At 41.7% G+C, this 23857-nt stretch overlaps 1 protein-coding gene across 3 annotated transcripts in view; it reads left to right on the top strand.

Moving 5' to 3' along the window:
- LOC106572344 (protein kinase C and casein kinase substrate in neurons protein 1) overlaps positions 1-23857 on the top strand; it is a 51988-nt gene that overhangs the window by 21331 nt on the left and 6800 nt on the right. For 2 of the 3 annotated variants that reach the window (XM_014146389.3, XM_014146386.3), the window contains exons 3-6: positions 19148-19277; positions 21224-21380; positions 21933-22168; positions 22940-23095. In XM_014146389.3, the coding sequence (XP_014001864.1) occupies positions 19215-19277; positions 21224-21380; positions 21933-22168; positions 22940-23095 (612 nt within the window). In that variant the 5' untranslated portion in view covers positions 19148-19214. Of the gene's footprint in view, positions 1-7192; positions 8740-19147; positions 19278-21223; positions 21381-21932; positions 22169-22939; positions 23096-23857 lie in introns of those variants that run through there. The other variant, XM_014146388.3, reaches the window with a different exon arrangement.

The following is a 23857-nucleotide window of genomic DNA, read 5'->3' as shown; positions in this document are numbered from 1 at the left end:
GTTATTCTGGCACCACACGGCCAGATCTCTGACCTCCTCCCTATAGGCTGTCTCGTCGTTGTCTGTGATCAGGCCTACCACTGTTATGTCATCTGCAAACTTAATGATGGCGTTGGAGTCGTGCCTGGCCATGCAGTCGTGGGTGAACAGGGAGTACAGGAGGGGACTGAGCACGCACCCCTGTGGAGCTCCAGTGTTGAGGATCAGTGTGGCAGATGTGTTGCTACCTACCCTCACCACCTGGGGGCGGCCCGTCAGGAAGTCCAGGATCCAGTTGCAGAGGGAGGTGTTAAGTCCCAGGATCCTTAGCTTAGTGATGAGCTTTGAGGGTACTATGGTGTTGAACGCTGAGCTGTAGTCAATGAATAGCATTCTCACATAAGTGCTTATTTTGTCCAGGTGGGAAAGGGCAGTGTGGAGTGCAATAGAGATTGCATCATCGGTGGATCTGTTTGGGCGGTATGCAAATTGGAGTGGGTCTAGGGTTTCTGGGATAATGGTGTTGATGTGAGCCATTACCAACCTTTCAAAGCACTTCATGGCTATGGACGTGAGTGCTACGGGTCTGTAGTCATTTAGGCAGGTTGCCTTTGTGTTCTTGAGCACAGGGACTATGGTGGTCTGCTTGAAACATGTTGGTATTACAGACTCAGACAGGGACATGTTGAAAATGTCAGTGAAGACAGCTGCCAGTTGGTCAGCACATGCCCGGAGCACACGTCCTGGTAATCCATCTGGCCCCGCAGCCTTGTGTATGTTGACCTATTTAAAGGTCTTACTCACGTCGGCTACGGAGTGTGATCACACAGTCATCTGGAACAGCTGATGCTCTCATGCATGCCTCAGTGTTGCTTGCCTCGAAGCGAGCATAGAAGTGATTTAGCTCGTCTGGTACGCTCGTGTCACTGGGCAGCTCGCAGCTGTGCTTCCCTTTGTAGTCTGTAATAGTTTGCAAGCCCTGCCACATAAGACGAGGGTCGGAGCCGGTGTAGTATGATTCATTCTTAGCCCTGTATTGACGCTTTTCCTGTTTGATGGTTCGTCGCAGGGCATAGCAGGATTTCTTGTAAGCTTCCGGGTTAGAGTCCCGCACCTTGAAAGCGGCAGCTCTACCCTATAGCTCAGTGCGAATGTTGCCTGTAATCCATGGCTTCTGGTTGTGGTATGTACCTGTCACTGTGGGGACAACGTCCTCGATGCACTTATTGATAAAGCCAGTGACTGATGTGGTGTACTCCTCAATGCCATCGGAAGAATCCCGGAACATGTTCCAGTGTGTGATAGCAAAACTGTCCTGTAGTTTAGCATCTGACCACTTTTTTATAAGACCGAGTCACTGGTGCTTCCTGCTTTAATTTTTGCTTGTAAGTAGGAATCAGGAGGATAGAGTTGTGGTCGGATTTACCAAATGGAGGGCGGAGAAGAGCTTTGTACGCGTCTCTGTGTGTGGAGTACAGGTGATCTAGAATATTTTTCCCTCTGGTTGCACATTTAACATGTTGATAGAAATTTGGTAGAACTGATTTCCTGCATGAAACTTTCTAGGCAAGTAGTGTGGCCTGCAATTTATCACAATATACTCTACTTCAGGCGAGCAAAATCTAGAGACTTCCATAGATTTCTTGCACCAGCTGTTGTTTACAAATATGCACAGACCCCCCCCCCCCCCCCCCCCCCGTCTTATCGGAGTGTGCTGTTCTAGCTTACCGGTGCAGCGTATATCCCGCTAGCTGAATATCCATGTCGTCATTCAGTGAAACATAGGATATTACAGTTTTTGATGTCCCGTTGGTAGGATAGTCGTGGATAGTAGTAGGATAGGATAGTAGGATATTCGTGATCGTACCTCGTGTAATTTATTGTCCAATGATTGCTCGTTGGCGAGTAGTATTGACGGTAACGGCAGCTTTCCCAGTCACCTTCTCCGGGTCCTGACCAGGCATCCGGCTCTTTGTCCTCTGTACCTGCGTCGCTTCCTCTTGCAAATAACGGGATGTCGGTCCTGTGGGGTGTTTGGAGAATGTCTTGTGCATCGTTTTTGTTGTAGAAAAAATCTTCGTCTAATCCGAGGTGAGTGATCGCTGTCCTGATATCCAGAAGCTCTTACAAAATAAGTTACAAATAACGCAAAAAAAACTACATAATAGCACAATTGGTTGGGCGCCTGTAAAACTGCTTCCATTTCTTCCGGGGTCATTTTATTATACCCAATAAGGACAAAGCAAAAACAGGTTTAGACATTTTTGCTAATTTATAAACAATTAAAAACTGAAATATTACATTTACGTAAGTTCTGGGGAAGGGTACCAACACATTTCTGCAGCATTGCAGAACACAGTGGCTTCCATCATTCTTAAATTAAAGAAGTTTGGAACCACCAAGACTCTTCCTAGAGCTGGCTGCCTGGCGAAACTGAGCAATTGGGGGAGAAAGGCCTTGGTCAGGGAGGTGACCAAGAACCCGATGGTCACTTTGATAGAGCTCCAGAGTTCCTCTGTGGAGATGGGAGAACCTTCCAGAAGGACTACCATCTCTGCAGCACTCCACCAATCAACAGGATAACGACCCTAGCACACAGCCGAGACAACGCAGGAGTGGCTTCTGGACAAGTCTCTGAATGTCCTTGAGTGGCCCAGCCAGAGCCCGGACTTGAACCAGATCGAACATCTCTGGAGAGACCTGAAAAAAGCTGTACAGCAACATTCCCAACCAACCTGACAGAGCTTGAGAGGATCTGCAGAGAATAATGGGAGAAACTCCCCAAATACAGGTGTGCCAAGATTGTAGTGGCATACCCAAGAAGACTCAATGCTGCCCAAGGTGCTTTAACAAAGTACTGAGTAAAGGGTCTGAATAGTTTTTTTTAATACATTTGCAAACATTTCTAAAAAACAGTTTTTGCATTGTCATTATGTGGTATTGTGTGTAGATTGATGAGGAAAATGAAATACATTTTAGAATAAGGCTGTAATATAACAAATTGTGTAAAAAGTCATGGGGTCTGAATACTTTCCGAATGCACTTTCTTGGACCAACACAGGTTAGTTTTGAGAAAAGTCTGCTGACCTTGTTAGCTACCTAGGTATAGCTTAATAGCTAGTTCAATTTCTCTCACGATTATAAAGCCAACAAAATGTGAATAAAAACAGCATATTATTGACCTAGAAGGTTAGCTGTGTCTCTAGCTTATCCAGAGACAGTGATACATAGAGACACCATGTACTGTCTACAGTATCTATGGGAACAACTGCAATCATTTTGCAAGCGACATTATTGTAATGAATTTTAAAAAATGAACCTCATAAAATGTTAATGCCTTGTAATGCTCATCTCCTGTAGCCTAATTGTCATCTCCTTATTTTCATACTCTACCTAAATTACAAGGGTTGGATTTGCACTAAACAATTGTATTTCTCAGCACTTAAAAGGCATGTAAAACATCTGGTATATGGTTTGCCTCATATACATTGTCTACTGGTATCATTTTGAATTGAGAACATAGAGCTCAACATGTGTGAGTTTAGCTATTCTCTGCTTCAGATGACAGATGCCCATAAAGCCAGTAATGCTGTCATACTATAGGCCTACAGCTGCATTGGCGATGCATGCCATATAAGCTGCAAAATGGATTCACATCGTTGATATAATGAGAGTGTGTGACAATCAAATAAAACAGATTGGAGATCTTAGAACTAGACAAAAAGGAAATGTTGATTTGAGAACACAACACAGAAACACGGACCCATTACAGACAGAACCCCTTCCCCTCTTTATTGCAGGATTGTGATAGGTGATTAATCAACATTGACACTAGTTCATTTTGAATAATAGTATAAACACTTCACTTCAAAGAATCAACACTTCATCACTTCAAAATGTACAAATAAGCTAACTTGTATGTAAAGATTAAACATCTTAGTCTAAACAACAATAGATAATTGAGTAGTAACAAGTAGGCTATTATTACTAAAGCATAATTTCAGGTAAATAGAAAACTCCATACCAGCAGTGGCCAACCTTGCTCCACTGATCCCTAATCTACTGGGTGAGCAGACTTCTATTCCAGCTCAGCAATAGCACACTTGATTATCAACTCATTAGATTTGATTTGAGTTGAATCAGGTGTGTTATTGCTGGGCTGAAACAGAACCCTGCACACCCAGCAGACCTCCAGCAAGGTTGGCCTGCTCCAATTGTAATAGGTTTATACATTGTGAGTGATTAACTGTATTTTTGTATACAACATTTGCTAACATAGGTAGGCCTACACATATAACCCATGGCATTTAGGATATACCATTAGTCTCTTAGGACATTCATTGGGACCTCTCTCTTCATTTGCAAACAGGCTTTCACAGCTTTCCATATCTGAGGACAGAAAACATCACAAAGAAACTGGTTTCATTATACTCAAATTAGACAGCACTTAACATTATGTTGCTATTATCTCTCTGTGCTCAAAGTTTTCCCCTCTAGGGACTGGAACTGGAGAATCTTTTAAAAATGTCCTTCCAAAAAATGACCTCCCTTATCCAGTAGGCTACACTCTCCCTTTACTGACAGCTGGAGCTGCAATTTCACCCTCTTCCATGGCTATTATCTACAAATGCATTTGGAGACTGCATTTGTTATTTACATTGATTACATCAAGATACCTAACTAATAGGAAGTTAGCTAGCTGATGACATTTAATTCACTTAGCTAAACAGCGTGTAAAGTTAGTTAGTTAGCTAGCTAGCAGCTTAGATGAGTTAGCCTACAAAGTGGCCTACTGTAGCCAGCTAGCTAGCTATCTATCGTATAATACATAGTTTTTTATTGAAAAAATGTATTTACTCACTTGAATAGGTTCTCCCACTGCCTCTGTTTTTTGGGTTCTTACAAAAACGAAATAATGGACAATCTTCACAATATTTTTGGTTGTAGCAAAGCGCAGCCAGCAACCATATGGATCAAATCAAAATCAAAGCAAACTTTTTGTCACATGCGCCGAATACAACAAGTGTAGACCTTACCGTGAAATGCTTACTTACAAGCCCTTAACCAACAGTGCAGTTCAAGAAAGAGTTAAGAAAATATTTACCAAATAAACTAAAGTAAAAAATTCTAAAAAGTAACACAATAAAATAACAATAACGAGGCTATATAGTGTGGGGGTACAGGTTAGTCGAGGTCATTTGTACATGTGGTGAACTGACTATGCATAGATAATAAACAGAGAGAAGCAGCAGTGTAAAAAACAAATGGGGGGTTGTCAATAATAAATAATCCGGTGGCCATTTGGTTACTACCCTCTGTAGCACTTTACACCGTACCCAAACCGGCCTTGTGCGTGCGCCATCATGCGCAAATAGATTTTGTCCCCCCACACCAAACGCGATCACAACACGCAGGTTAAAATATCAAAACAAAACTCTGAACCAATTATATTAATTTGGGGACAGGTCGAAAAGCATAAAAAATGTATGGCAATTTAGCTAGCTAGCTTGCAGTTGATAGCTAATTTGTCCTATTTAGCTAGCTTGCCATTGCTAGCTAATTTGTCTTGGGATATAAACGTTGAGTTGTTGTTTTACCTGAAATGCACAAGGTCCTCTACTCCGACAATTAATCCACACATAAAACGGTCAACTGAATTGTTTCTAGTCATCTCTCCTCCTTCCAGGCTTTTTCTTCTTTGGACTTTATATGGCGATTGGCATCTAATACTATTACCATGACGACGACCGACCTCAGTTCATCTTTCAATCACCCACGTGGGTATAACTAATGAGGAGATGGGAGAGGCAGGACTTGCAGCGCAATCTGCGTCACAAATAGAAGCAACTTCTATTTTAGCGCCTGGCAATGCAGACGCTCGTTGGCATGCGCGAGCAGCGTGGGTGCAATGATTGAATTACGTGTGGAAATGTATTTTGCAACGCGAGCGCACGCGACATGAGCAGTGTGATCAGCAGAGCAGTTACCATACCAGGCGGTGATGCAACTGGTCAGAATGCTCTTGATGATGCAGCTGTATAACTTTTTGAGGATCTGGGGACCCATGCCAAATCTTTTCAGTCTCCTGAGGGGGAAAAGGTGTCGTCGTGCCTTCACGACTGTCATGGTGTGTTTGGACCATGATAGTTCATTGGTGATGTGGACACCAAGGAACTTGAAACTCTCAACCCGCTCCACTACAGCCCCGTCGTTAATGGGGGCCTGTTTGGCCCGCCTTTTCCTGTAGTCCACGATCAGCTCCTTTGTCTTGCTCACATTGAATGGTGAATGGAAAATAAAGTGTCGCTAGAGCGATTTAGAACGTGTTGTGACGTTTGGCTTTAGCAGCATAATTAACTTTCAATAAATTTAAATCACAGACTGTCGCCCACACTTTATAATTTGAAAACTAGCACTTGAAACTAGCATAGGCAGCAACTACCCCGACAGGAAAACAGTAACGTTTACAGCACCCCTTTTATGGGCGTGTCAAGGGAGGGGTCTTGAAATGAAACATACAATCAAAATTGTGCCGCTGGTACCAGCAGACCATTCAAACAATTTTTTGCAATACAACATTCTCCAAACCTCAAAGGGAGGCGTGACAACAATGTGGTTTTGGAGGTATGGCAACACGAGACTACTGTAAGCAGCCATTGCATAGAACTGTACATGATTGAGAGACAGATATTTTTGACCCAAAATACATTTGTTGTCCAGTTTTCCCCTGAATCGTTTCAAGGAACATTTTCTGTTGTCTGGATATAGCAGTACAGGTACTGTATAGAGGAGAGGGAGGCTATGAACATCTTCTGTTGTCTGGGTATAGGAGTACAGGTATAGAGGAGAGGGAGGCTATGAACATCTTCTGTTGTCTGTGTGACAGGGGAGACGGTACATGGGGAGAGGGAGGCTATTTTTCAGATGCTGCTGCAGTCTCCCCATCTGGATGGCCATGTCAGCTCTGATTTGACTCTCACAATCCATGGCCCAGCGAGCAGAGCAGAGCACAGGGCCCACTGCAGAACACATTCCACTGATAAATACAACAATACCCCCCTTCACATTCACCCTCTGCCCCTCCCTTTCTAACACTCTTTTCCAAACACCCATCCTCCCTCTACACACACCGCTGAATGCCTGATGTTTTTACCGATATAGCCTGCTCATTTTCACTGGAGTGCAGGTGCTGTGCTGTTATGGATATGAGGAGACCCTATAGGAGTTGATTGCAGAGTCACCTGACGACACTCATCCACCTAACCACCCCTTATGTTTTCGCCTGAATGTGGATAATGGCCAGCTTCCCACCCTCATCTCATCTCCACTGTGATGATGCAAGGCCCGTGCACACAGCGCTGTAGCTCTGTCAGTCTCCTAGCAACATTCAACAGCCTGTTTATTCCACCCTGCCGCTGTAACCGCAGCGCCCGCACGCCCGGAGATGAATCACGTCTCTATCCTGATCTATTTAGCTACCACTCTGACCCGGTGGCACTCTCTATTCCGCTCACCAACTGTTTTCTCACAACAGCTTCCATTGCTCTATGCACCTGCTCCACCAAGTCTCATCTCCCTACCTCCCTTCCTCGCTGTCTCTCTCTCACTCTCTCGCTCTCTCTCTCTCCTTCAGAAGCCTCACTCTCCCCCTCCCTATCACTTTCTCTCGCCAGTTCCTCCTCTTTCCTCCTCTCTCTCCTTGAGTGTCCTCCCTATCAGCTTCTCAGTTGAAGGTCTTCTCAGAGTGTATTTCTGTCCAACAGTAGCCATGACAGGTAGAGTGGATCATTCTAGAAAGAACATAACAGATACTGTAGTTGTATTGGGGTGCCAGACAACCACCAGTGTTCATGGAATTCATATTGTTTGGATGAGTGAGTTAAAGATGGATTCAGGCGTATTTGAGTAAGCTACCTGGTTTGGTAATCAGCCTCATTTCTAAAAAGTGTCAGAAAGGGGGATGGTAAGGTGTGAGAGAATGAAGTTAGAACCTGACTGAAATCTGATTACTGTAATAGGTTTACAAGTGTTTTGTGGTTCTCACTCACAAGGCTTTAGAAGAGCGACGAACAGCCCTTTGACGAAGGTATGAACATGGTCTCCCATGCTACACAATATACGAAGTCATAGATAATACATCATCATGTTTAACAATACCACTCCTTATTTCATTATTCCACACCAGTCGCCTCATCTAAGCATAAACCATCTGTATTCAGGCAGTAGGTTTGCATGCTGCTTTTTTGCATACACAATCACACACACTGAGCACAGCCTCAATATATCTCTCTCTCTCACACACACACACATTTGGGATGCCTTGCACGTTTAGCTAGCTAGCCTGTCAATACATAATCACATCCTGGTAGTTAGTGTAATCTCAGACTCCTTCATTGCATCCTTCTCTCTCTCACACTCTCTGCAATGCATTTATATTCTATTGCTCCTCCTATCTTCTCCTATCCTCTTCTTCACCCTCCCTCCCCTTCTAAGCCATTCAATTGGAACATTGCAGGATTATCTGTCCACCATTGAGAAACACTGGCTTGTTCACATTGGGTCTGGCTAAGACGGCCAAAAACAAAGAAATTCAACAGAGCCCACTGTTCTCCCTGCTAATGAATTCAAACAGAAGCCAAATCTGGACTACAAAATAAGACTTGAAGAGGGAGTAGCCTGTGTATGGTTCCCACAAGGGCTTGTGGATATACTTTTCTTTTTGATAGTGTCCTTCAATCTGTTTTCATGGGTGCAAATAGGGTAAGCGAAAATCATTAATATTGTTGCTCATTTCTGAGCCATAATGGCTTTGACCTTTGCCTTTATTTCCTTCTGGCTGTGCTGTTAGACAGATCCTAGTATGTTGATTGTACAGTGCAATATCCTGCAAGCTATGTCTTCAAGAGCGGTCGGTGATTCATTAATTGCCCAAGGATTGGATCAAAACTCTAATGGACCCAATTATATGACATTCGGATGTATGTCTCTTATCCAAGTCATTTAAATTTGCCTTCAGTTGGTCAAATCGTCTATCCTCTAGTTATTGAGGGAGAGACTGTGTACTGGTCGTGTTTTTTATATGGGCACCAAGTTTATATTAGAGATATGGTTTGATAAATTGTCAAGAAATCGTAGTAGCCTATTAGAACTGTTTGGATCATTTTTATAGGCATATTCTCCTCATTGAGCAAAAGATACTCAATCATTTTTTATGGTGGAAAAGGCTTGATACTAAGATCAGCTTACTGTATCAGTTTTAGGTACAGTAAGTGAAAATAACCTTTTGAGTCTTGTTCTGAAAAGGAGAAGTAGAATCTGTTTGGACTGGCACATTTAGTGGCCTTGAAACCACAAGCAACATGAAAATTATGTGCAATATATTGAAACTTTGATATAGCTATTTTCATGTTTAGATTTGACACCTGTCATACTGAACATCAATTGATGTTTCAATCAATTAGGCTATTCTCTGTCTTTCTCATCTCCTTCTTACCACGCATTGCAAAGGAAGACAATCTACTGGCGGATTGACCAAAATAACTAAGCAGCATGTCTCCCTACCCCCCCAAATTAAATTAAATGAAATCAAATTGTATTTGTCACATGCGCCGAATACAACAGTGAAATGCTTACTTTTTTGTATTTTGCATTTTTTATGTAAGAGAATATTTGCTAAATAAACTGAAGTTTAAAAAAAGTAACACAATAAAATAACAATGAAGAGTCTATATACAGGGGGTACCGGTACCGATTCAATGTGCAGGGGTACACATCCCCTCAAGTGATGATCACTTTTGTTTGTGGCACATGCCACTTTACAACCCTGAGTACCGGAGGATGATGTATTCTCATTCTGTTGTGTGACCATCTGAGCCTGAGGACCTTTGTGTCCACATTATCCTTTAGTATCAACAAACATTGTGCCAGTAACCATGCATGAAAGGACTGTGACCTTCCGTGTAGCTTGTCTCACAAGATGATTTTGGAATGGTATGAGTTCTGTTTTTCCCTTGTTATTTCACAATAATGGTAATGCTGCTGAAGGTTAGGTGTGCTTAGTTAGCCTTTCAATGTCACAAGCGTGTTTACATGTAAATATACAGTATTAGCGTTGATAATGTAAAATGTTTTTTGTTTTTGCACAAAAATACAGTAAATAACTTAATGCAAAAGCTAAGGTTTTATACAGTTTATTCAAAGAGTATAAAGTTATGTTTAGGTGTGGTTGAGTGTTTATCCAATAGAATTCAATGTATGGAAATGCCTGCAAAATGGAGCATGTTTGACAATGACATTTCACATTCACATTCTTCACCCAAATGAATGAATGTTGAAAGCATAATCTAGCTTTATTCACATTTAGAAACTGCCTCACTATGGTTTTATAACTATATTATAGTAGTGTGCGGTATAGAGCCATGTGGGTTTCTTCATGAGCTCAGCTTTTAGAGTCTTGCAGGGGCTTAGCCGGCTCTGGAGGACAGCATGCCTCTTAGCCAGGGATCCAGAGGCTAATTGGAGGGCCAGACTGACAGACAGGTAGTTGGACCTATGATTTCACTGAAATGAGAAGCGCACCAATAATAATGGCCGGGTCCTAGCTTGTGGTTGAGGTTATCTAGAGAACCTGACCAGCGGGTCAAAGTGTGAAATGTCTTGGTTCCCCTGGCTGAAACATTGTCTGCAGCATATCAAACAGATTTAATGCCTTGCTGAGTCACGACTTCTGATGACCATGCCTGGTATAGATCTTATTGCTCATAAAACTACAAGGCAATAACTCTGTGACAGTAAACAGTAAACAGCGGAGGCAACCGGTCCGCTCTGGATCCCCGGGATCGTCCCTGTGGTTGGCGTCCTGCGGCTGGAGCCGAACGTGCCGAGGGGGGTACTGTCACATATGCTCTCTTTCTGGTGCTCTAGGTCATCATGCTCCCGCGCCTTAGCAGGGGTGACCGGTCCGCTTCTGTATTCACTCCCTGAACTTCCTTCCCGACTCTCAGAGTACATAGTTAAAAAACAAATCAAAATATATTTTATATTTGAGATTCTTCAAATAGCCACCCTTTGCCTCGATGACAGCTTTGCACACTCTTGGCATTCTCTCAACCAGCTTCACCTGGAATGCTTTTTCAACAGTCTTGAAGGAGTTCTCACATATGCTGAGCACTGGTTGGCTGCTTTTCCTTCAGTCTGCAGTCCAACTCATCCAAAACCATCTCAATTTGGTTGAGGTCGGGGGATTGTGGAGGCCAGGTCATCTGATGCAGCACTCCATCACTCTCCTTGGTAAAATAGCCCTTACACAGCCTGGAGGTATGTTGGGTCATTGTCCAGTTGAAAAGCAAATGATAGTCCCACTAAGCCCAATCCAGATGGGATGGCATATTGCTGCAGAATGCTGTGGTAGCCATGCTGGTTAAGTGTGCCTTCAATTCTAAATAAATCTGACAGCGTCACCAGCAAAGCACCATGACACCTTCTCCGTGTTTTACGGTGGGATATACACATGCGGAGATCATCCGTTCACCCACACCGTGTTTCACAAAGACATGGCAGTTGGAACTAAAACTTTCCAATTTGGACTCCAGACCAAAGGACAGATTTCCACCAGTCTAATGTCCATTGCTCATGTTTCTTGGCCCAAGCAAGTCTCTTCTTCTTATTCGTGTCCTTTAGTAATGGTGTCTTTGCAGCAATTCGTGCATGAAGGCCTGACTCACACAGTCTCCTCTGAACAGTTGATGTTGAGATGTGTCTGTTACTTGAACTCTGTGAAGAGTTCTAGAAAAGTTCAATATTGACTGACCTTTATGTCTTAAAGTAATGATGGACTGTCGTTTCTCCTTGCTTATTTGAGCTGTTCTTGCCATAATATGGACTTGGTCTTTTACCAAATTTGGCTATCTTCTGTATATCCCCCTACCTTGTCACAACACAACTGATTGGCTCAAACGCATCAAGAAGGAAAGAAATTCCACAAATGAACTTTTAAGAAGGCACACCTGTTAATTGAAATGCATTCCAGGTGACTAGCTCATGAGTAGTGTGCAAATATGTGTGTGCAAATATGTGCAAATATGTCATCAAGGCAAAGAGTGGCTATTTGAAGAATCTCAAATATAAAATATTAAAACTTTTTTGGTTACTATATGATTCCATATGTGTTATTTCATAGTTTTGATGTCTTCACTATTATTCTACAATGTAGAAAATAGTAAAAATAAAGAAAAATCCTCGAATGAGTAGGTGTTCTAAAACCTTTGACCAGTAGTGTAACTGCCTTGGGTTTACGCAAGACAGTGTGATGCGCAGTGACGATAACTGTTGTGTTTGTATTACTGCGGGGCTGATGCAGACATTGCTGTCCTGTAACTATGGTATAGCTGCCCTGCCTGTGCTGCTCGGCGCTCCTTCTAGTCACGATTCATCACACAGGGTACAAAATGTTCCAGGGTTCCGATTGAGATGAGTAGCCCATCATCAAGGCTTCGAGGTCATATACTGCAGAAATGTGTTTGAAGAAGTAAACACACTGTCTATTAGAGGTCGACCGACTATGATTTTTCAACACTGATACCGATTATTGGAGGACGATTAAAATCGCCCGATTTTTTTAAACGTTTATTTATTTGTAATAATGACAATTACAACAATACTGAATGAACACTTATTTTAACTTAATATAATACATCAATAAAATCAATTTAGCCTGAAATAAATAATGAAACATGTTCAATTTGGTTTAAATAATGCAAAAACAAAGTGTTAGAGAAGAAAGTAAAAGTGCAATATGTGCCATGTAAAAAAGCTAACGTTTAAGTTCCTTGCTCAGAACATGAGAACATATGAAAGCTGGTGGTTCCTTTTAACATGAGTCTTCAATATTCCCAGGTAAGATGTTTTAGGTTGTAGTTATTATAGGACTATTTCTCTCTATACGATTTGTATTTCATATACCTTTGACTATTGGATGTTCTTATAGGCACTTTAGTATTGCCAGTGTAACAGTATAGCTTCCGTCCCTCTCCTCGCTCCTACCTGGGCTTGAACCAGGAACACATCGACGAAAGCCACCCTCGATGCAGCGTTACCCATGTAGAGCAAGGGGAAACAACTACTCCAAGTCTCAGAGCAAGTCACGTTTGAAATGCTATTAGTGCGCACCCGGCTAACTAGCTAGCCATTTCACATCGGTTACACCAGCCTCATCTTGGGAGTTGATAGGCTTGAAGTCATAAACAGCGCAATGCATTGCGAAGGGCTGCTGGCAAAACGCACAAAAGTGCTGTTTTGAATGAATGCTTACGAGCCTGCTGCTGCCTACCACCGCTCAGTCAGACTGCTCTATCAAATCATAGACTTAATTATAACATAATAACACACAGAAACACGAGCCTTAGGTCATTAATATGGTCGAATCCGGAAACTATCATCTCGAAAACAAAACGTTATTTCTGTTACATTGCACAACCTTCAGTGTTATGTCATAATTACGTAAAATTCTGGCAAATTAGTTCGCAACGAGCCAGGCGGCCCAAACTGTTGCATATACCCTGACTGCGTGCAATGAACGCAAAATGACACAATTTCACCTGGTTAATATTGCCTGCTAACCTGGATTTCTTTTAGCTAAATATGCAGGTTTAAAAATATATACTTCTGTGTATTGATTTTAAGAAAGGCATTGATGTTTATGGTTAGGTACAGTCGTGCAACGATTGTGCTTTTTTCGCAAATGCGCTTTTGTTAAATCATCCCCCGTTTGGCGAAGTCAGCTGTCTTTGTTAGGAAGAAATAGTCTTCTAAGTTCGCAACGAGCCAGGCGGCCCAAACTGCTGCATATACCCTGACTCTGTTTGCAAGAGAAGTGACACATTTTCCCTAGTTAAAAGAAATTCATGTTAGCAGGCAATATTAACTAAATATGCAGGTTTAAAAATATATACTTGTGTATTGATTTTAAGAAAGGCATTGATGTTTATGGTTGGAGCAACGTGTACCTAAGCGATTATATGCAACGCAGGACAGGCTAGATAAACTAGTAATATCATCAACCATGTGTAGTTAACTAGTGACTATGATTGATTGATTGTTTTTTATAAGATAAGTTTAATGCTAGCTAGCAACTTACCTTGGCTTCTTACTGCATTCGCGTAACCTCGTGGAGTGCAATGTAAAGCAGGTGTTTAGAGCGTTGGACTAGTTAACCGTAAGGTTGCAAGATTGAATCCCTGAGCTGACAAGGTAAAAATCTGTCTTTCTGCCCCTGAACAAGGCAGTTAACCCACCGTTCCTAGGCCGTCATTGAAAATAAGAATGTGTTCTTAACTGACTTGCCTAGTTAAATAAAGGTCTTAAAAAAATAAATGCTAAAAAAATGTTTTAAATCGGCCAAATCGGCGTCCAAAAATACCGATTTCCGATTGTTATGAAAACTTGAAATCGGTCCTAATTAATCGGCCATTCTGCTTAATCGGTCGACCTCTACTGTCTATCTATATTGCCTCTCTATTGCATACTATATCAAGTAGCCTATAGACAAGTGTTTCCCAACTCCACTCCTCGAGTACCCCGAACAGCACACATTTTTATTGTAGCCCTGGACAAGTACACCTGATTCAACTTGTCAACTAATCACCAAGTCCTGTTAAGTTGAATCAAGTGAGTTTATCCAGGGCTACAACAAAAATGTGTACTGTTGGGGGTACTTGAGGAGCGGAGTTAGGAACCACTGCTATAGAATCCCAGGCACAACCACACAAACCACACAATTTCTGTCTTAATGTAGACTGTTCATGATTATGGTGGCCTTGTAACAGATTAAGGCTGAAAATGTGTAGCTGTTATCTATCATGTGCATACAACTTGGCTTCTGAGTTCCACCAATCCTCATCTGAAGGTGTTAAAGACACTAATATGTCAAGTTGGCTCAAACTGATCACAACACTCACCTTATGTTGGTCCCTCTAAGGATTTACTGAACATGGTCAGTGTGTAAGTTAGTTCACCTGGTGATTCCCTGTGACACAGATGCTAGATGGCAAAGACAGCCTAAGACCGAACAGACATGCCACCTTTACTTCTGTCCTCTTAGGGAGCATTACCAGAGAAAAATATAATGTCTAAATGGCTTACTAACTTAGCGTCTTCCTCTACGATCAACCCAAATCCGAGATTGTATTGTTCCATTGTTTATGTTTTGTCATTTATGTTTTTGTAAATAAACCAAAGCTTGTTATGTAGCTTGTTCTGTTTCAAACCAAGTATTGGGGCTGTTGTTGGGCTGGCACACATGCTCAGGATTCTGTCTTTAAGACATGTCCTTCCTTGTTTAGGGAACATTTAACGTTGTTGTATGTAGTGTATCCCTCCATGTGCTTGATATTTTGCACTGGGTAGTTGTGGAGACTTCTAGGCCTGAAGGAGGTGCCACTAATAAATAGTTCATTGAGACAGGAAAGGAGAGCAAAATAGATTAGGTTTCAATTAGAGCTCAATACAAGAATAGCGCCAACCAGTCTGTGCTATTTTATTATTCGCAGGGAAACATCGACCAGCCGTCAAAGGAATAGATACTAATCGTCTATTCATCTCAAATCTTGGAGGAAAGCCAGGAAGCACTATATTTTTTAGAAAGTGGAAAGGTTTACAAAGTAATTGGCAGTTGAATCACATTGTTAGAGGGCACCTACAGTTGTATAAACTTACACTAGATGTTAATGTGAAATAAATGTCTTTTTTGGTCTCTTTTACCTTCTGATATCTGGGCTGTATAACTTCTTGTAGACTTTTCAGAGAACGGATATACAGTGTGTGCATCAGGGTTTCCATTAGTCGGCAATAGCCGGCTTTTGGGCGATTAAAAAAATGAAAAGGCGATAAATAAAACTGTTGCTGGCCAAAATGACCTGGAGGGAAAAAAAGCCAAAAAAATGCTTTAACTTCCATTGCTATATCACACCGAGGATTGGGGATTACTGAGGGGGAGATTGTTGGAAAGATTTTTCAAATAGCTTACTGTGAGGAACTATAGTTTTAATGTTATAATTTGTAATTGATGTAAAACAAATGTATATATACATTTCCCTACATTTCTGCACAGCAGGCCAGGACCTCGTATGTGTGCTCAGGTGGGTGTACTCCTGCAACATCATCAGGAAGGAGAAAACAGACACATTCTCATTGCTCACATGGAGCACTCCAAACAAAAGACAAATGAAAAAAAGTCAAATCTAATAAATTATGGTTATGAAATAAACCAAAACTTGTTTCTCACACGTCTACTAGATTGCGAACTCTGCAAACAATGTTTACACTCTGAGAATGGTAAATTACTGTAATTAAAACATGTATTAACATAAATGTATGTAACCAAATGACAGGGATTAATAGTACATTTACTACTGGTGTAACAGCTGTCTGAAGGAGTAGACCAAGGCGCAGCGTGTTGAGTGCTCATATTTAATTGTAATCGAGACACTTTGAACAAAACAAGAAAATGACAGCCAAACCGTTCTGTCAGGTATAACAAAACACTAAACAGAAATTAACCACCCACAAAACCCAAAGGAAAACAGGCTGCGTAAGTATGGCTCCCAATCAGCAACAACGATATACAGCTGTCCCTGATTGAGAGCCATACCCGGCCGAAACAAAGAAATACCAAACATAGAAAAAGGACATAGAATGCCCACCCCAACTCACGCCCTGACCAACCAAAATAGAGACATAAAAGGATCTCTAAGGTCAGGCCGTGACAACTGGTGACATACAGTACCAGTCAAAAGTTGACACGCCTACTCATTCAAGGGTTTTTCTTTATTTTTACTATTTTCTACATTGTACAATAATAGTGAAGACATCAAAACTATGAAATAACATACAGTTGAAGTCGGAAGTTTACATACACCTTAGCCAAATACATTTAAACTCAGTTTTCACAATTCCTGACATTTAATTCTAGTAAAAATTCTCTGTTTTAGGTCAGTTAGGATCACAACTTTATTTTAAGAATGTGAAATGTCAGAATAATAGTAGAGAGAATGATTTATTTCAGCTTTTATTTCTTTCAGCACATTCCCAGTGGGTCAGAAGTTTACATACACTCAATTAGTATTTGGTAGCATTGCCTTTATATTGTTTAATTTGGGTCAAACATTTCAGGTAGCCTTCCACAAGCTTCCCACAATAAGTTGGGTGAATTTTGGCCCATTCCTCCTGACAGAGCTGGTGTAACTGAGTCAGGGTTGTAGACCTCCTTGCTCGCACACGCTTTTTCAGTTCTGCCCACAAATTTTCTATAGGATTGAGACTACCACAGAGTGTGCAAATCTGTCATCAAGACAAAGGGTGGCTATTTAAAGAATCTCAAATATAAAATATATTTTGATTTGTTTAACACTTTTTTGGTTATTACATGATTCCATATGTGTTATTTCATAGTTTTGATGTCTTTATTGTTATTCTACAATGTAGAAAATAGTCAAAATAAAGTAAAACCCTTGAATGGGTAGGTGTGTCGAAACTTTTGACTGGTACTGTATGTAATGGGGAATTTATAAAACATGTTTATCAAAGGGCAAACAATTCACAATGAAACAATGAATGTGCAAGAATTGGCAAGAGACAGTTGAGCCATTCTGGAGAGAGACTCGCCTGTATCTTTGCCACACCCCCCTCCCTTCTTGTCTCAACATTTGAAATTATACTCAAGACACATTATCTTCAGACATATTTTAGATACTTTTCACTGACAGCCACAGCTAAATAATCAACTTGGCCTATTGCCCAATTTTGGGTTTTTCCTAATAGGCATAGGCCTACGAGCTTGTGATTTGAAACAATCCACAGCCCAAAATAAATCATAATAAGCTAATGATGATTCTTCTGTTGCTAGGTCTTCCTTTCTGGTGAAGTATTTTAAATTATTTCTTTATTTTAGTATAGACAGGAGTAATTATATTCTTTTGTCAAATGTATTTCAATTTACTTCCCTGTTGGACCCACCGCTTTGCCATTTCTCTTCTGTTCTATTGGTTTTAGTATCATTCTTTCTTCCGTTGTCCAGAATCCGAAAGTACAATCCTAGTCATAATAGCAACCCAACCTACCTTGCATCTTCAGATTCCCCGGTATGTCACATATGGAACCGCTATCATGTGCGCTGTTTAGAATGGTGTTTTCCCGCGAATTGTATTTCGGCTAATATTTGAAAATGACGTTTTATTGGCTGCTTCATTACATGAGTTGCATGTTCTGTTAGAAATATTTCCATAATCTAAATGGGATTTCTATCATTCTGAGCTCTGTGGATGGACGAACTAATGGGTTATGCACTCAATGCATATGGGTCCGGTAAATTTCTCAAATGGCAGGTAAATTAAAATCTTCCAGGTCACGTTATCTGGCGCCACATTTTCCAAACGGAAATCCAGTTGTGCGTGTGTGTGTGTGCATGCGTGCACGAGTGCCCGTGTGTGTGTCTGTGTGTGTCCATGTGTGTGCTTGTGTCAATGTGCTCACGCCTTGCGTGCGTTTGCACACGTGCATGTGTGTTAGTATGCCTTCATGTCTGTGTGCAGTCAGTGTGTAGTGTTGCAGTCTTCCAGATGGAATATGTCAGGGTAGAGGAACACTTTATGCTTATCTACTATGTAGTACAATGCAGGGTCATACCTCCATGATGACAGTGATGCTGTGTTCCCTGTGGTGTCTGTGCTATGGTTTCTGGGACAGGCATGTGGAAAATGGCCTTTCTTTCCCCTGGGGCCAGGGAGCAGTATTCATGGGGAGAGAATACTATTTTCACCTTATTATTAGAGCTATCTCAGAGCCTCCAAAGGAAGCCTTTCATCAGTGCTGCTCATTGAGTGGTTATGGAAAACATATGGTTTCTGAATACCATAGAGAGCCCAAGTATTGTATATCATATCACATCATGTCGTAAATGATGAATGTTGTACACTCGAAAAAGAACCAAAAGGGTTCTTCAAATGGTTTTCTTATAGGGACAGCCGAAGAATAGTTTTAGGTTCTAGATAGCACCTTTTTTTCTAAGAGTGTAGGATGTTCTACTGTATTGCATTTTATACTATGTAGAAATTATATCTATGCATTCTCACTCTTTCTTCCTTTTCTCCTCTTTCTCTCTCTCTTTCTCTTCCAGTGCATGAGGAACCCAGCTCTGCTGCTGACACATTTAGAGTTTAGCCTGCTTTGCCACAACCAGGAAAATGTCGGGGTCCTACGATGAATCTGCTGCTGCTGCTGACGACGCTATGGACAGCTTTTGGGAGGTACTTCAGAAAACACCATCCATACTGTTCTTCTGGGCTATGAAGGAAATCCTATCGACCTTTATAAGCCAAGTCACACACAACAATCCCTCTTTAGGAGACATTAAACATAGGCATGACTGGCCACCATCTTCTTTTCTCTGTTTGAAAAGGTTATTGACAACAGAAAACAAACATGATACAATAGGTCATTTCATTTCCGCGAAGATCCATAGGAATATGGTTGCTTATTCCAATGCGTTGATATTGTTGTTGTTGCACAGAAAATATCCAATTAGTGCTAATGAATTCACTGAACACAGAGACCCTTTTGTGTCTTCGTATGGAGGAGGATCACAGACACACAGACAGACAGAGCCTCTCAGTTAGAAGCAGCACTGAGGGAGCCATTCAGCCCACATGCACCTGCCCTGTATAGATCTCTATGTGGCCAAGAAAGCCCTGGACACAACATCGTGAATAGCATAATGACTCTCACAGGGCTAGATGTTTTGATATGAAAAGCACATATCTGACAAAAAACACACCAAATACAAATCTGTATATCATCTATATACTGTCAACTCTGCTCAAAGGGGCTTTGTTTTTCATCTTACATAGAGGACAATGTATGGCTACAGACACTGTTGATAACCTGAAGTGGAGAACTCAAGTTTGTGTGTGTCAGGTTGTTGTTGCTGCAATCAGATGCAATCACTGTACCCTGTACCCTACACCTGTCCCACCCAGCCCAGGGCCCATCCTGTCTGAATGGACAGAGTGGTCTGTGACTGTGGGCTGCATTCCTGTCTCTGCCTCGTCCTGTCAGTGTCCTATCCCTGATAATCTGTCTGCCTGCATTAGAGCAGAGTACAGGATTATAGCAGTCACAGTGCACAAGCACACACACAGACGTGCGTGCGCACACACAGGGACAAACACACATACATGCACGGGCCATTAGACACACACACACACACACACACACACACACACACACACACACACACACACACACACACACACACACACACACACACACAGAGCGCACACACACTCACACAAAGCCGCTGCCATTGCATAACTACACATGCACAGGCACGAGCCCCCCCTCCCTCCGTCATGCACCATGAGCTCACGCCCCCTGCAGGCACAGGGGGGAGGGGCCTCAGATCTCTGTACTGCGTATAATAAAGTCCTATTCCAGTCTCCCTTTCACCTCATTTAAGACCTGATTTACTTAATAAAAGGCACATCTCAAAAGGTGGTCCAGGTATCCTCATGACATGGCACAAGTGGGGGGTGGGCCTTTCCTATTTTGGTCTCTATCGCTCCTCTATTTTTCTTCAAGCAAGGGGGGAGGCCGATGACATCACAAAGTCACCATCAGACCAACTCCTAGAATGGCCTACTCCTTGAAGTTTGCAGGTGTCTAAAAAACACTATTTTGCTAAAAACATATTTTTTGACCCTTTAGTGTGTGTACTTTACTGTCATCATTCTTGGGATATCACTTTTCAGCAGGAATAGTTCCAAAATCACTGGATGACGTCTTTAAGGTGGCATCTCTTAAGGTGGCATCTCTTAAGGTAGTATGAGAATGATGAAAGAGAGTACAGATGATTCTTTGTTACTCAAGGGTATTAATAGATAATATATAATTTTCATCACTACATCAGAGTTGTAGTATTTAACTCCATTTGAATACATTTCTAATTTGACTCTCTCAAGAAAGAACATGCATTTACAGTTTATGTTGGCCCATCAGATTAGTTATTTCCATTTGAAAATGTCTTAGTGGTATTAAAGATTTGGCGTATTGCACTTGCATATTTTAGATTTTTTGTGTGCAAATGACTGCATCCTCCTCCTCAATCTTTGATACCAGTATGTCAATTCAAGGGAAGCCTTGTGTTTTCCTATTTTATGTAACTTGGACCTTTAATCTAACCTCTCACTATTCTCAGGTGGGGAACTACAAGCGTGCCGTCAAGCGGATTGACGACGGCCACCGGCTCTGCAATGACCTCATGGGCTGCCTTCAGGAACGTGCCAAGATTGAGAAGGCCTATGGTGACCAGCTGACCGCCTGGTCCAAGAGATGGAGACAGCTGATCGAGAAAGGTCAGTTTCGGGATTGGAGAGGTTCAATCAATGAACCAAACCTTACTGTGTGGATTAGAAGCTTCTCATATGGTGGTTTTTGTTGCAGTCTGTTTTGAGGTCTTCATCCCATATTAAATTCATTTGATTCATTTCACTGCTCAGCTGTATTGTGAGTGTTTTCTGTAAGATGACAACAATCATATTTTCTGAAACCTATATGTTTGATTGAATGTAAGTAGCCTTGCACGAGCCGGAACACCTCATAGGAGCAGGAGCCTATTTCCTGTTTCTGTAGCATGAGGCAGCTTGATGTACAAGTACATCCCCTGGACAGGATGTTAGTCTATTGCAGGGCCTTAACCCCAATCTATCTCCTTAATGCTTAGTGCCACGCACAGGTGCATTGGGTCTCTTTTTACAATCTTTGGCATGACTTGGTCAGGGATCAAGTTTCCAACCTTCCAATCTCAGGGCTGACACTGAGTTAGTCACGTTCATATTGTCCATCATATTTTTCTGTCACCTATATGTTGTGATTGAATGTTGCCCTGTGATATTCTCTAACCCCAGGACCCCAGTATGGCACTGTGGAGAGGGCCTGGCTGGGTGTGATGACCGAGGCTGAGAAGGTGAGTGAGCTGCACCAGGAGGTGAAGAACGGCCTGCTCAACGAAGACCTGGAGAAGGTGAAGAACTGGCAGAAGGAGGCGTACCACAAGCAGATGATCGGAGGCTTCAAGGAGGCCAAAGAGGCCGACGAGGGCTTCAAGAAGGCCCAGAAACCATGGGCCAAGAAGCTCAAAGAGGTAAATTGACTGGAAGGGTTAGGGAAGGGGATCTGTTGTATCCTCCATGTGTACTTGCATTTCTAACAGGAAAACCACTTTATTCTTAAATCCAATACAGGGTACACTATATTTGATATGTGAGTAGGCATTTGATGCACTTGGCTGTCTTCATGACTGACCTCTGAGACCACAACTGGTTAGATTAGTTCATTTGGCTGTGCATCAGTCTGCACTCTTAGAAAAAATGTGGTCCCCATAGGAGCACCTTTTTGGTTCCAGGTAGAACCCTCTGTTGAAAGGGTTCTACATGGAACCAAAAGGGTTCTACCTGAAATGAAAAAGGGAATTCAACGGGTTCTTCTATGGGGACAGCCGAAGAACCCTTTAAGGTTCTAGATAGCTCCTTTTTTCCGAAGAGTGTGTCTGGCTGCAAAGGTACTGTATGGGTGTAGGATAGGTGACGCACACTACACAGTTGTCCTTGGACTGGAACCCACTGGAATCAGGCCTAATAGGGTTTACAGAGGCCATCTTCAAAGCAATGGCCGTTTGACCTACATCTGAGTCAACATACAAGTTGCTCTGCCAAACAGCTAGGTACTATAGCTATTGGCATATGTGTTAGTTCTGTTTTGTGTACCATAATGACTCTTGCTGCATCACTCATCCAAGCTTAGCATCAGAGAACAACATTGCCTTGTGAAAGTAACTCAATTAAGTCACTTAGATGTATTAGTATTTATACAGTTTATCTATAGGGATACTAAGATTCTGTATGTGCTTCCACAGATGGAGACTGCTAAGAAAACATACCACATGGCATGTAAGGAGGAGAAACTGGCCGCCACCCGCGAGGCAGATGGGAAGACACAGGCCTCCGTCACAACTGACCAGCAGAAGAAACTCCATGAGAAAACAGACAAGTGCAAACACGACGTGCAGAAGGTGAGACAGAGAGGCTCAGGGTCTAACAAATGGAAGATAGAGCAACACATTTTTTTTTTTTTTGTTTAGTTTATTCATTTGACCATTTAAAAAAAAACAAGCACACATAAAACAAAAAGCCATACATGCACGTGAATAAAATCATGGAGGATAACGCACAATAAAGTCTGGGACTTATTTCCATTGTGGTCCTCTTGAGACAAGATGGCTAGACAAGATCGAACACAGTATGGCAGTGAAATAATAAAACAAAAACAGAGAAGAAGAACATCTATCTCATCATTCCGGTTACATCATAGGGGTTATTCATATGGGCACAGTAGACATCAAACATATTTTTACTTTATTTTTAAAGCTGTCCAGAGAGACAACCTTTTCTGTACAAATGTATGAAAAGGTAAGACTTCGAGCTGAATTTACACGATGCCATTTGACGTTCTACATATCAAACAGGAGAAAATTCCATGTAATCTAGTGTCATTCCATCTGTTTTAAAATATATATGGTGCTATTAACACCATGGTGTGTGTGTTATTGCAGTATACTAAGTACATTAGTCTGTTTCTGTTAGCGGCTTAAGTGAAATAAGCTGTGAAAAACAGAATCAATGCAGTGTGGCAGATTACTCTCGTGATCAGACAGGACATTTATTTTATTTAACTAGGCAAGTCAGTTAAGAACAAATTCTTATTTACAATGACGGCCTAGGAACAGTGGGTTAACTGCCTTGTTCAGGGGCAGAACGACAGATTTGTACAAGGG

The sequence above is a fragment of the Salmo salar genome, chromosome 15, assembly GCF_965601325.2.
Source record: "Salmo salar chromosome 15, fSalSal1, whole genome shotgun sequence".
NCBI lineage: Eukaryota > Metazoa > Chordata > Actinopteri > Salmoniformes > Salmonidae > Salmo > Salmo salar.
The sequence above is the reverse complement of the archived record's forward strand: the minus strand, read 5'-3'. Positions and strand labels throughout refer to the sequence as shown.